Source organism: Oryzias melastigma, linkage group LG11 (assembly GCF_002922805.2).
Source record: "Oryzias melastigma strain HK-1 linkage group LG11, ASM292280v2, whole genome shotgun sequence".
In the NCBI taxonomy this organism is placed as follows: domain Eukaryota; kingdom Metazoa; phylum Chordata; class Actinopteri; order Beloniformes; family Adrianichthyidae; genus Oryzias; species Oryzias melastigma.
The window spans coordinates 9,139,234-9,154,410 of NC_050522.1; the positions used below are offsets into that span (position 1 = coordinate 9,139,234).

At 35.8% G+C, this 15,177-nt stretch overlaps 1 protein-coding gene across 2 annotated transcripts in view; it reads right to left on the bottom strand.

Moving 5' to 3' along the window:
* vps50 (VPS50 EARP/GARPII complex subunit) overlaps nucleotides 1-15,177 on the bottom strand; it is a 112,131-nt gene that overhangs the window by 14,076 nt on the left and 82,878 nt on the right. For both annotated transcript variants that reach the window (XM_036214182.1, XM_024299775.2), the window contains 2 exons: nucleotides 5,079-5,227; nucleotides 917-1,013 (listed from right to left, as the gene is read on the bottom strand). In XM_036214182.1, coding sequence (XP_036070075.1) covers nucleotides 917-1,013; nucleotides 5,079-5,227 — 246 coding nt within the window. The remainder of the gene's footprint in view (nucleotides 1-916; nucleotides 1,014-5,078; nucleotides 5,228-15,177) is intronic.

The window sequence follows — 15,177 nt, forward strand, 5'->3', positions numbered from 1 at the left end:
CTGCATACATCTACCTGTAAGGGTAGCTGTGGCTAAAGCTACGCCACCCTTGGCTATGTGCATTCCAACGACCACTTCCAATGAAAACGTCTATGAAAACGTACGTGTCGGGTTTCCATGTTCAAAACTCCCATGTTCGCATTTAACAGGTTTTACAACTTAAGCTCTACGTGCAAAGCGCACAGCCACTGAATGCCTTAGCAAGCTAAACCATTTAAACTTTGACCATGCAGATGACGTCCCTTTCATTCATGGACGTGCCAATCATTTGAAAATGAATCACGAAGAAGAAATGAATGATTGCAGTTTGTTCCTGGATGGAATTACATGACACAAAGTATTTTATGTATCGTAATAGAACTGTGAAATTAAAAGTCTAAAGCAAAATTTGAGATCTGCACGCTACAACATTTCGCACCAACTGTAGGTGGAGGACATGTGCTAGTAAACAGTAGAAAAGGAAAAAGGAGAAGAAGCCCCTCCCTGTTTGTCCAGTGTGAACACCATGGGCGCTTAAGAACCCACATTTAGCGCGTTCACATGTCCGGTGTGAACGTAGCTTACAACTTAAATCAATAAACTTTAATCACTAGAAATCATTGATCTGTTTAGTAAATATACTAAATGTACTTAACATGTGAAAAAAAAAAATGATCAAAATTTTTTTTTTTTGGAGCCATTTGGATTTTATCAAACAGATACTTGACGGTAAAACACTTTGGGATTCAAAGCTCATTTAGATTTCAGACATAAAAACCAATAAAGGAGGGAAAGAGGCTCAATTTCAAATGCCCTCACAGACGCGTGGAACCGCTCTGGTGGCTGAAGCTGTTATCACGATCAAAAGCTGCAGGGATTGCTGGGTGAAGCCTGCGCCGATATGAAGACACACTCGGAATACTGAGACATACAGTACCTGGGAATAAAACTGCTGCAGGAAGGGCTTCTTGGCTGCAGGCATCATTGCATCCAAATGCGACTGCAGGGACTCGAACTGCTCAGCCAGAAATGCTCTGAGGGGGAAAAAAAGAGCATTCCCTGGAGTCAGTTATAACGACGGACAGATTCATTTACAAGAGGCAAATTAAGCTGCTTTACTTACAACTTCAAACGGTGTCATTGTTAAATATATAGACTAAGACATTTTTTAACCAAAATGAGCAAAATAGTTTGTCTTTTAAGCACAGTTTGACTTTGTATCAATATTGTGATGAGCAGGTGACCTGAACAGCGTGCTGCTTACACTTTACACCAAACCTGATCAGTAGTTTAAGGAAACATTGTATCAGTTTGACATGTTTTATTGTTTCAGCAGACATTTGGCCCAGCATTGTCAATGTTTGTCTTGGAACATTGGACTATTCAAGAATGAAAACCAAAATCTGGATTCTTGATTCTGCAAGTTTACAGTTTTAGGAATTTTAGCAAACATTTAATCTTTGAGGATTACTTAAACACAAATTTAATCGTTTAAATTTAAAAAATCTCATAGTTATAATTTTTTGTCATAAAAAATAGAAAGAAAAGCAAATGATAAATAAAAGACGCAGTGAAAGGAAGAAAAATCCCAAACCCAGCTTTAATACCTCCATTCCTCTGTGTATTCAGACTATATTGCTCTAAAGTATTATTGTACACAAAAAACTGAGCGAGCAGGTTTGAGTCGTCTTAAGTTCAGCTGAGCTTGGCGTTTAATAAAGCTAAAAAAAAGGCTGATGAGAGCCGTTTCCCAGCAGTTAGAGGTGAGAGGCAGAACCTGAAAAACGCAACTTAGAAAGGGAAAAACGTTGAATTAAATTAATACTGAAGGCCCCATCTGTCTCTGGTATTAAGGTATGGTTTGAACTTTAAAGAGGCCCTCTGAGAAAATGCAGCAAAAGCTAACAGACATTAGTGTAATCACACATTTTGCACATGGACAAATATTAGATGCTAATCGATTTATGCAAGTCCAGCGTAGCAGAGGGATTGAATTCAGTTTGTTCTTTCTTGCTATATAATTAGTTTCTTTAATATTTTTGTTTGACAAAAGTCCAAGTCAAGTTAAGACACCCAATGCAAAAAAGAAAACGGAACAGTTTATTGACTATAAGGACCTTTAGAATGGTGGGAGAGTCCAACAGCAGCACCCGCTGCCTATTCTAAAAAAGGGTTGTATCGTTATTTACTTTCATGAAGTAACTTGTAATTTTAGAAGTCTAAATAAAGATTTACATAATTTACAATTACTACAGACACACAGGTAGAGGAAAAAAGCAAAAACAAATGCTGGATTTGCTAGAAAGTGTAACTTTCACTAAAATGGTGGGGGAGTATTTTAAGTTATGAGTTATCGTGACATAAAAGAAAACTGTTTATCACTGATTAAGCTTTGCTTTAATCTAAAAGAAATATAAACAAGAAAAATATATGTTGTTACATTTAAAAGCATTTATTATAAAAATTGTAAAAAAGGAATTGGCTTCTGTTGGTAAGAATTGTATTGAAATCCTCAAAATCAAGAGATTAACTAGTTCCAAAACATTTCTAGTCTGAACTCAAGCTATAAAAAAATTAAGATCTAAACCTAAAAAATGAAAAAGTAAAATAAAAACAAATTTAGATTAAAAAAAAAAAATGCAGTATTAAATATTAACTGCTCCACAGTCTGAACTCCTTCCCTACCCTACTGGTTCCAATTGCTGGGGCATTTTTTTTACTAACCTTTATTTTACCAGGAAATCCCATTGAGATTAGATCTCTTTTACAAGGGAGACCTGGGCCGAAATGCATCCACATGAAAATAAAATACAGTTAAAACAATAAAGTAGAAATAAAATACAGTTAAAATGAACAGTACGACAATAGTTGACAGCTGTAGCGGTGTCCAAAAGCGTTATTTTAAAGAAGAACTTTTTACCGAATGCTAGCAGCTAAGTGCTAACGTAGATATACCGGCAACTATTGATGACATCATCAAGTGGTAGTGAACTCCAAATTAAAAAAAAAAATCCATGTCTCTCCGTTTGGAGGGATGGATGTTTTTCTTGGGGTGGGGGTGTTGAATACGTCCAAGAATTTTTTGTTGATCAAATGCTTCCTTTGAATGAACAAATGAACATTTTTATAGCATGTTTAATCTAAACCACTGCTTAACAAGGAGCCGATCCAATAAACAAACAAATCAAAGCGTGTGCACTCACAAAATCTATAATTAGTGTCTGGTGAGGGCTGCGGAACAGCAGAGGCTCCGCCGGTGAACATTTGCTCCTTTCAGTGAAGCAGCAGAGGAAATCACATTACAGTACGCTTCAGCACTGCGTGTTCCCTCAGGTCACCCTCCTCGGATCACAGCGGAACAACAGCTAGAGGCTCACTCTGCTGGACTCTAACCCTTTGCTCAGGTTTCTTTTAGGTTACCCATCTAAATAGCTATGTTCACAGAAACAACTTTTTATGTTAAAAATGACACATTATAATAATCTTTTGATTTTTCCAGAAATCCATTTTCAGAAAACTGTCTTGGAGTTCTTGCCTAAATTCAAAGTCCACTTCAATGTTTAACACCACGGCTTTAGCTCAACTGGCTTTGCACCGTCAGAAAAAACTACAATGTGTGTGAAGAGAAAATACACTCTCCAATTTGTGCGTGTGTAATTCCGGATTTGTGCACAGCTTTAAATTTGTGTGTAATTTTTGATCTGTGAATAACTGGATAACTGCTCTCCCTAGAGAGGCGCTCCCTTGCTAATTTGGAATGTAGCTAATATTTTAGCAACAGGCTAAAGTTTTTGACCATCAGAAATCCTTTATTACTCCCACAATGGAGAAATTCTCTAATTAATTTAATTCTAATTTAGTGTACTGATGAATTATAGGCTATATTGGATTTTAGCTAGTATTTAAGCAACAAGTTAGCTTTTTTGTTTGTGGCTAATTTGGCTTCCACTAAGATTTTTTGGGCTAATTTGGAGTTTACCTCATATTGAAGCAACACACTAAACATTTTTACAAAATTGCCATGTATTAGGGATTTTAAAGCGATTTTACTACAACTTTTTCAGAAATTTGTAGTAAAAATAGCTTTTGTATTTTCAGCAAATCCCTTCAGCAATTAAAGCAAACTACTTCACTATTTTCAGCAAAAAGCTGCAGCATCTTTAGCAAATACTTTCAGCAAATAGCATTCAGACTAGCATTATTGCAGGTATTGCAACTTTTCTAGTTGGTTTCAAGCTGTTGCAATTCTCACTTTTGCACGTGTAAATTGCATTTTTTTTATTTCATAATTTTTGTACCTGTATGCTAAAAATGTATAAGTTACAAAACAAGAATTATGCACGCCCAAATCCAGAGTTATGCAGAAATCAAGAATTCCGAACGTACAAATTGGGGTGAGTCTATTTTCTGTCCATAAATGTGTTACATATTGGTGCAAAGCCGATAAGTAAAGCCGGTTTTCTCCATGTCAGAATCACCTGATTCACGTTGATTGCAGTACATGTTAGTTAGGTATCACCAGTGACATTTCAGTGTTCCTTTTGGGCAATCATTTGTTTTCAGAGCCTTTAACCCCCAAAAAAGAAAAGATAGTTGTTATGAGACAGTAAAAGCATGTTCAGCATATTTGCAGCAGTCTTATCTGAGCTCCAGGCCTGTTGCTGCACAAGTCGGAGGGCTGTCAGCACCGATCATTGTTTGACCCAATTACATTCGAGGGCGCCACTGTGGCTCCGATTTGAGAGGCAAAGACAAAGAGGGGGAGAGACCACTTTGGCCAAACACGAAGAGAATAAATCACAGACGACAGCTGATCCCAACAACTTAATGGTAAGAGAGCTTTCTGGAGGTGAGATGACTCCAAACATGCATGAAAACCTTTGAAGGCCAAACGGGGCGACACGGCCTGGTGACAGTGAACACAAACTTGATCAGAGGACGTGCGTGGATGGAGATTACAGCGGAGTTGCATCACCCCACCCTGAGAAACAAGTGATGACACTGGAGGATCGATTTCAACAGATGTTTCCATTTCTCTCCGCGTTTGTTTGAATAAACTCTGTGAATGTGCAGCGGCCGGTCGGGGAGACGGCACTCACAGAGACTCGGTGGCCACCACCCTCTGAGCCAGACCGTAGAGCGTCTCACTGTTCGTGAGAACCACCAGTTGGCTGAGGTGGGGGCTGGGCACCTTCTCCTTCCGGTCCTCCGTCGGGCCGTGGACTCCTGCGTTCTCCCCGACGGGATCCTGGAAAACATTCGGGCCGTTTCATGAGTCTGAGGAAACTCCAAAGACGATCCACACAGAAACATGCACCACATTAATAGACTCAACACTTAATTTCACATTAGCTGACAGGCGCAGAGCAGTAATGAGTCTCAAATATTGATGACAGAACATTTTATTAAACTGTAAATGATACATTGTGGTTGGGGGGTAAATGATAAAACCATCATGGTTCCACAAAGTAAGATTTTCTCTCTGGCAAAACAAAATATTAGCATAAAAAAGATCTGAAAAGTCTTAATATGCAAATAAACTTTTTTTTCTTTGTCGGCATCACGAGCTCTTGGGGTTAGAACGGAGAGGTTGTTGACACCGTTGCCATGGAGACCTGTCTTCTGCTAATAACTCTGTTGCTACACCTCAGCGAATCAGCAAACTGGAAGCATTGTGGAGCTAATTAAAGAGTAATCGTGAGCAGCTATGTCTAAACTAACTTTTCTTTTACCAGAAGACTTTTATAATGTATCAGATCGGGTTTGTGTAGACATATAATCATCAATACTACAAAAATATTGTATTGTAAATACATAATGAGCTTGCAGACTCGTGTTTCTCCAGTGACTCCATTAGCTAAACCATCCACTGGTTTTATTTATCTGTAGTTTTCAGATGATTATCACAAAACTTTCACGTTCTCATTGTTTCATGTGATTGTTAGTGGTTACTGGTTCGGACAGACCCCCAGAAGATTGTTTCTTCACTTCAGAACTAAGCCTGATTTCAGTCTCTTTCTTTTTCTACATCAAGTCGTTATATGTTTCAGTAGCTGGGATTTTAATACACAATACATATGCGCAAAACTTTATAAAAATTCTAGAAATGGCGAAAAAACACAATTTCACAATGACACAGTTTTCATTAAATTCCAATTATTCGGATAAACAGAAAATCAACTCACGCGATAAGTCATTAAAAACACGGCGATAGATGAGAATACGTTTTATTTTTTTATTTGATTCACTAAATGGGATCATTAGATAGTCTATTGACAGTTGGTAGATGCACGTAAGAAGCCTGTTCAGAGGTATTAAAAAAATATATCCATTCCAACAAGAAAGCAGCTGGATCCTTCCAAGATCCATTCAAGAAACGTTTTTTCAATCAATGAGAGTTTTTTCAAAATTGTGGTGCTCCATTAAGATAATTTATTATCAAAAATCTAATTTGAGCAATTTCAGAATGAATGGAAACGCATCTACTGTGTTGTATGTGTGGAGGTCAGAGGTTAAGGAGCCCCAGTTCAAATCCTGACCGGGTTCTTTCACTGTGGAGTTTGAATGTTCTCTGAACCTTTGGTTTCCTCTGTCCAAAAACATGCCTTATAGGGTAATTCATGTCTCTAATTTGTGCAGCAGACTGTTGATGTGTTCAGGGTGTACTCCTCCTTCACCCTACAGAAACCCCATGGTCCAAAAAGGGTTCTTAAATGGATGGGTGGTTTTTAATATGAAGGTTTTGCTATTTGATTTTTTGGCTTGCTTGTAAAGCTCTTTGTGTTGCTGTTGTCTGAAAAATGCTTAAACCGTACAGCTAGTTTAGTTTGAACTGCATTTGACTTGCTTTGATGAGCTGGCAGGCACAACGTTGGGCAGCACAGTGTTCCTGCTGGAAGAACAGACACTGAAAGAACTCAAACATGTTCTGTTGCTAAATCTAACCTGCACTTCAGTCAGACCACAGCCGACTCATTGAATCATTTCTAGATTTATTTACTTGATATACTACTTCTATAATGGTAAATATAAATCGCCTGATTTGACCAAACAGAAAAATGTATTCGGCCTTTCTTCCGGAAATGGACACCTGCATGAGTCACGGTGGAACATAGAGGTTGAAATCCATAGCATCGTTTTTCTGGTAATGACACAGATAATAAAAGGCTGATGGCTTTTTATATGAAATCACTTACATGCTGCAGTCTGGTGTAATCAGTCTATTTTTCATAACGTTTCTATCCCACTATGAAATTCTTTACTACAAAGAATTTAAAGAAAGTATTTTTAAAAACAAGTGTACAACAACATAATCAATATTTTGAAGACTGGTGAAAATTGTGTTTTTAGCATCTTCTTGTGGCATTTCTCTAATGATGGAGGACATGTATTGATTAAGTTAAGCTCAAAATTGCATTTCTGGGTCTTTCTTTATTCAGATTGTTGAGAACTAGGAGCAGATCAAAAAAGTGATGTATAAAAAAGATTGTAGTTGTGATGTAGAAACCACAAGTTGGAAAGGAGGCTCAAAACGGAACAATTTTTATTGCTCGCCGTTTTTGTGACAGACATCTTTAGCAATTCAGCGGAAATTCTGCAGGTTTTTAGTGTTGTAGCAGCTTTTTAAATACGTTTTAATGTGAATAAATGGTTAAGTGTGCAAGATGAGCTTAAAATGGGGCAAAAAATGGTAATCCTTAGAAAACAGTGTTCAGATATGTGAAACTTTTAACCTTTTTGCACCAGAACTTTAGCTCAAGTGCTTACATTTATTTGATTACCGTAACATTTCAACCCTGAATGTGATCAATGTGATTCCTCTTATAATGTTGTGGAGAAAAGAGGCTTTGTGTCGGTATGTAACACTTTATGTCAATAATGTGCTGCCTATTGATGTGAAGCTGTTTTAAAGTGCGAATCAGCAGATTCATGATGATCACACAGACATTTCTGGTGTTAAAGGTTCAAAGATTAAAACTGGATTTATCCTTTTTGACAAACACAACTCTGAGCCAAATTTTTAATGATCTACTGCCACTCTGCAGAAACTATGTCCTAGAAAACAACAGAATTTTTTAATTTTTGGTAAAAAACTGCATAATCATAAACAAAAGACCACTGGGAACGCTTTTAAAATAACTAAAAAGATGATCAGAGTGGGACTTTTGGAATAAAAGAACCATCAAAGCAGCAAACGAAACCACAGATTTGCAGCACAGCATCCTTCATGCTGTTTCTTCACTAAAATAAGACAGTATGTGGCTCTGTTGACAATTTATGATTCAGACCCGCAGCTCTCTCCTCCCCTGTAATAACCCTAACCTTTCTTGAGCCTCCAGCTTATCTCCATGCATCCAATAAAACCCTCAGTGTCTCAGAAAGCATTATCAGGCTAAAATAAATTCATAAGATTAACACTTGAACTACAATTCTCTTATATACTCCTCTAACAGGGTGAATCATCTCGCTTCAGAGAGCGGAGGAAACTGCAAAATATCTTTTCCCAGGATGAACTCTGGGCAAACCTAAACATTTACAATATGAAAGCTGATTGTGACGTATGAATTAAACATGAGACAGAAAAAACGGAACACATTTTAATCAAATAGTTTTGGTCCTGGCTAATAATAGCTCCTCCTCGCATCCTGGAAGGAATTAAATAATAAAATGTATTTATGAATTCTTAAACTAGATTTAAACCCAGATGGCCAATAAGTAAATAAATGGTCCAGATTTTGTGATTCACTAAACATTTTATCCTTTTTAGGCAATTTATGCAAGCTTAAAGAGCTGCATTTGTAATAAAAAGGTACATTATTATTTTTTTAATTACAATTGTAATGTTAGAAACACCAAAAAAGCTGCCAAACAATGTGAGTCGTGTTCTTATGACACACCACATGAATATCTTCTTATTTTTGCATAAACAAAAGCATGGTTCAAAAATAAATCACCTTTATGAAGCAGTAAAAGTGTCAGTTAGGTCACCAATTACTGTAAAGGATAAAAGCCAGAAAAACAAGACATGCTTTAGCTCTTTAACCACAGCAAAGAACATAAAGATGACAAACATGCTGTTCTTATGGAGATAATCCAAAAAGACCATTAGTACCCACTTCCAATGACAGAAAATGATTCAAAACAAATAAAGATGTGGTTGGGAAACAGCGTCTTGTGACCATTTGAGAGAGTGGGATCTCTAAATAAGTCGCACACAAACATTCAGACTAGAAACAGGTTGATAAGAACCAGAGAAATACTGTGATTGTGTTTTGCAGTAAAGGAACACATGTGCTGACCCCATTGGTGGAACAGCAGGTGTGTGATGTTCCCCGCTGGTTTGTTTTAGCCTGATATAAATGCAGTTTTTAGCTCCTTGGTCTAAATTTTTGATGGATGTGGGATCAGAAAACGTTGACCTTTTCCAAAACGGACAAATCAAGGAGGTCGTTCCACAGATGAGGATTCAACACTAATGCCTCAAACAAAAACCCCGCCTCCCTTTTTTATAAACTTATTTTTATTAAATGAAAAAGTTTGTAAAAATTCACCCCAATACAAGAATTGATAATAGGTCCAACCCTAAATGTAGATACAGTTAAGAAAAGTTAGATCATCTCTGTTTTAAAGCTTGATCGTTACACCTTAAAAAGGGGCCAACTGAGTGTTTAAAAAAGGGAAGAACCCACAAGAACCTTAATTTTGTCTATATTAAGTAGATGCAATGAGTTACAAAGGTTTTCTCACATTAAAATTAACTTCCATGAGAATTAGTTGTTAAAAAATGAATGCTAACAGGCTAGCAATGAGGTGTTAGCCTGACAACACAGGAGGAAAAAACGTCTTAAAACCCAATGAAAATTTTATTCTTGGTGTTTTAACATGTTCTAGAAGCACACATACGCCGTTTGTGCGGCACTATACAACTTACTTATTTAGTATGACGAGCTGAAGGGAAAAATGTTTTATAAAAGTCAAATTTTAGTCACTTATTGATTATGAAGAGTGATAACATGACTCCAGCTCATTTATTGTAAATGCTTACACATATATCCCCCTTTCAGCTTCATTAGTTGAAACCACTGTAGCTGCATTTGGTGCATCAAGAGCATCCGGAGGGATTCTCAGAATGCAGCAGCGGCGGCATGCTATGGCAGAGAAACACGTCGGACGTCACACTGCAAAGGGACCCAAGAGAGAGGAGCAATGTTTTATCAGTCTGCTAAAAATAGCCCCTCGCTTGTAAAGTTTTATGGTTTCAGAAAAAAAAAAGAACATTCCTGAATGTCTCCTGTGAGCGCCCACCTCTGCTCGACACATTCGGCATTTCTGCACCACTCAAAGAAATGGCACGCACAACTGATGGCAAACTCCCGGGACGGCATTAAAAGAAAATGTGTTGGAAATGCTGCCATTTGCAGGTGTGAGGCGACTGTCCGCTCGAAAAGCAGCGTTTCTGATTACCTCAATAACCAGAACCAGGTGCCGTGGCCACGCACATGAGGAAAAACATGGGGAGGACTTCATAAAGAAAATTTCACTGATCTCATAGCAATTTTTCTGGAATGTGTCACAGCAGTTCAGATATTCAGTCCAGTTTGAAATCAGCTCCAACAGTCAGGAGGTTCGATCTAACGTGAAACCGGAGCTTTTATTCATCCTTCAGCTTGAAGTAGAAGAAAAAAAATGATGCTTTTCAAAAATAAACCTCCTTTTTTTTTAAAAAAAAAAAGTAATTTTGAAAAAGTAGCACATAAAGGATAAAAAGAGTGACATTTTAAATTCTACACATGTAATGCGTATATCTCTGTGGACGGAATAAGAATAAAACTCAATCTTTTACATAAAGGGCAACTCTGACAGATTGTAGGAGCCAAAATAAGGTTTTGTTTCTGCAGCTGCTCCAGTTCTGAAATGCACACTACATCTATTATTGTCTACATACATTTCCCGACAGTAACATCAAGGATCTTGAGGCTGTTTAATAAATGAACCCCTGTTTTTCTATTAGAATTTTTTGGGGAAAAAAAACAGCAAATCATAACTGCATCATTCCCTGAAATTAGATATAATTTCTTTTCTAACGTGCTCTTTTTTGTGTCTTTTTCTTACTTTAATTTGTAGCCGTATTCAATATTAGCAACAATAATTAATTGTAAAAAACAGAGAAAATAAATAGTTTTATATGTTCACTTGCAATATTTATGAGGAGTTTCGACATGGGTGAAGAAAAAAATATTTGATATTCAAAAAGATCAAACTAACAATTCATTTTAGATAAATTGCACAGACACATGGCCTCTGTAATAAAACAAATGTGTCCTGATGAAGTTCACAAAAAAGGGAGGCTGATCATCCCAAAAGTTGACTTTTAGTAAGGAGGTTTTTAAGTGATTTAAACGGAAAAAAAGACTATTTTTTGCTTCTAAATAAATACTAAATCAAAATGTTGGTGCAGTTTTTGAGAAACAGATTTCTCCAGTGTTCCAGACTCCTGCCACATCACTAGCAAAACATGTTTTTCTACACACTGATCATATGCAGATTTCCTGCTGCGGTTAAATTAAAGATTTAATTCAGCATCTGCTATGATTTATGTATTCATTGACTCACTGATTGACAGGAGAAAGGCAGCTGGGTTTTTTTTTCTTTTTTAAAGAGCATTTTGCTGATGTGAAAAAAATGTCAGTGGATTTTTTTTTGCACAAAACCCAAATATTAAAATTGAAATGTCTCTTTTTTGAAATAAATTCACTCCTCTCTCCACCCGCATCTTTGCAGCATAAAACAGTGATTGTGAAACACTAATTATAATAAAAAAAACATACTAAAACATCAGATTTCTGTGATAGTAAACACTCCTTAAAGAAACACTGAATTGATTTTTGATATAAAACAACAAAAATAAATAAAAAGGAAGTTTGTTTAGAAAACCAGAGATTGAAGTTTGACTCAATGCAGCATCAAAAGGATAAATATAAAAAAATATCCTTTTTTTTATAAACACATTGCTTTGAAATGAAAAGGTTACTATACTGTCAACATTCGTTCTCAAAAGAATACAGCTGTTTAAAAAAAACATAAACAACATGAAAACATTTAGTCATTCTTATTACTAGGAAATAAAAAACAATAAAGAAAATCATGCATAATTGGGGATAAACACAATAAAACAGCTTTTTGTTTGTGTTATAAAGTCTTAAATGAGATTAAAAATAAAACATTTGCTTTTAATAGTGGAGCGAGCGCTTTGAAAACATTGTTTTAAATTCGATTAAATGCAAAGAAATGTCGACGACAATTTAAAAAAAAGTCATGACATAAAAAGACATTGACATAAAACATAAAAGACATAAAAGTATGACGGTGTATTAAATCAAATCTCATAAATGTACGAATTCAAGTCGTAAATTTATGATATTTAAAGTCGTAAATTAACGAGATTACAAGTCTTAAATTTAAAAGATTTACAGTCATACATTTACAAGATTTACGTGATTAAAAGTAATACATTTACAAGATTTAAAGTCATAAATTTATGATATTTAAAGTCTTAAATTAACAAGATTACAAGTCTTAAATTTGCAAGATTGAAAGTCATACATTTATGAGATTTACGTGATTAAAAGTAATACATTTACAAAATTTAAAGTCGTAAATTTATAAGAAAAAAGTGTAAATTTACTAAATTAAAAATCATAAATTTACAAGATTAAAAGTCATACATTTATGAGATTTAAAGTCGTATATTTATGAGTTGTAAAGTTGTAAATATACAAGAAAAAACTTTTAGAAACATTTTTTTTTGGTTATTCCTCCGTTGTAATAAACCCTTCACCACAACTGAGATTTTATTTTAGTTGTAAACAACACATGAGTGGGTTTTCATGTGGATTGCCCATTTATTTTTTTCACATTATTTTGGAGTTTTTGAAATATATCTTGTATAATTATTTTAATATTTCTCTTGTTTTCTATTTTAATGATATTTAAAGCACTTAAACAAGATTTATTTAATGTTTTGGTTTCGATCAAGCTACAATTTTTTTAAGGAAACAGAAAAACTTTTTCAAAACTTTTGTGATTAGGTGACCTCAGCTTTTAACAGTCAATTTGAGAGCCTGACACATTCTTTTTCTATGAACTCATTTGATACATATTAACTCTGAAAACCTCTTTTATTTTCTAACTTTTAAAATTGTATTTGTCATTTCTTATTTCATATTTTACATTTTTTGGCCATTGTTATTTGCTGCTATCCAAAATGAACAAGCAAAAAAAAAAGTCAAATAAAGTGTAAAAGAGAATAGAATTGTCTTTGGCTTCTCCAGGGTTGTAAATAAATATAATGTATAAATATTGAATTTCTATCAGAATATTAGAGTATATAGATATTGATTAATCAAAAGAAACTTTTTATGACAGTCGTAAATTTTCAGCAAAAACAAATAACTTTATAACAGCAAAATTAGCAAGTTAAGAATCTTTATCAACAGTCAGAACTTGTAAAAAGAAACACAAACAAAGGACTTAAGCAGTTCTATTGGAATAATTATGCTCTCATGTTTTTCAAATTCACTTCAAACTTGAAGTAGAAAGCAATTTCAAGGACAAACGAACAAAATATAAAAGAACTTTCAAAGCAAAAAAGCAAAAAAGTGTTAATTAGACGGCTTCAGAAAACTCTCAGCTTGGTAATTCTGTAATCACACTCAACTGAAGGATGCTTTAAGCAGGAAGATAAAACGTAATCTCAGTCAAAGTGCCTCAATCTATCATGACTGACTGCTCACTCCTTAAATCCATTCCACAGAAATTTATATCCAAGTGAAATGGACTGACTGCAATTACTGTGGAGTGGATCCTATTGCTCCTCTCTGTCACACTGATCCTGGAAATTTTGTTTTCATTAGATAAATGTCAAATTGAATTAGGTCACTCATTTATTGTGCAGCGGTGCTTCACCACTTTGAGCCCATCTCAGGTGACTTTTCTGTCTCCCAGCTGCTCGGATGCTCATCTGTTCTGCCACCACAAAACAACAAAGACACCAGCAGAAAACTCTTTTATCGGGACTCTTGTGCTGAGAAAGCTAATCAGCAGCCGAGCCAAAAGGATGCACACGGAAACGCAGCTAGGAATATAGAAAAGAGGATGCTTTCTCATCGCTGTGTGGGAGGTGTGTGGAGTAAACTGGCAGGAGATGACAGGAGGAAGCAGACAAAAGGCTGAGTCACTCTGTTTGTGTTTGTGCCTTTTTTCTCCATGCAGGAACCCTGATAACATCTCAATTACTGTGATAAGTGCAAAATAAACAGTCGGACTAACAGTTCAGAGTGTTCATCAAAAAAGATTCTGCTGGATTACAGAACTCTGCTGTAAGACGCCTTGCAGAAATGTAAGCTATCCAGCCAGAGATTGGAGCTACATCCACTTAGGGGTCTGCAACCTGAAGCTCCAGAGTCTCAAAATGTGAAGAAAGATGACATCGATCCTCGCTTCAAAATCTTATTTTATCAACTCTATTATGGGGTCAAATCAGGATCAGCGTAAAGTACATGAAAAAAACAGGTTGTAGATTTGAAATGAATGAATAATTCTTTAAAGTTTTTAACTCAATGGTATTGTTAACTTTAAAAAAAAAACTATAAAATATATGTTTTTCTTTAACATGAATACAAATTCTTAAAACTTGAATAAAAACAATCAATTGATTTTTTTGCCAAATAAAAAATATACTTATTTGGATGTTAACTTTTGGGTTTTTTTTTTGTTTCTCTCCCTCTTCGCTTTCAGTTCAATATACAGTTTCAGTTCAGAATTTCCGTTTTGGGAGTTGATCCTGAGGCCTCATTTCCACTGAGCAGTCCAGTATGGTACAGTCCAGTCCAGTACGGTCTGGTCCGGTCCAGTTCAGTATTTTAGCCTGGTTCCCACTGAGCAATAATGTACGGTATGGTCCAGTATTTTAGCCTGGTTTCAACTGAGCCATCCGGTGCAGTCCACTATTTTAACCTGGTTTCCATTAGTACAGTACAGTACGGTTCACTATTTTAGCCTGGTTTTGACTGAGTGGTCCTGTACGGTACGGTCCAATATTTTAGCCTAATTGCCACTGAGCTGTCCCGTGCGGTCCACTATTTTAGCCTGGTTTCCATTACTACGGTACAGTACGGTCCACTATTTTAGCCTAGTTTC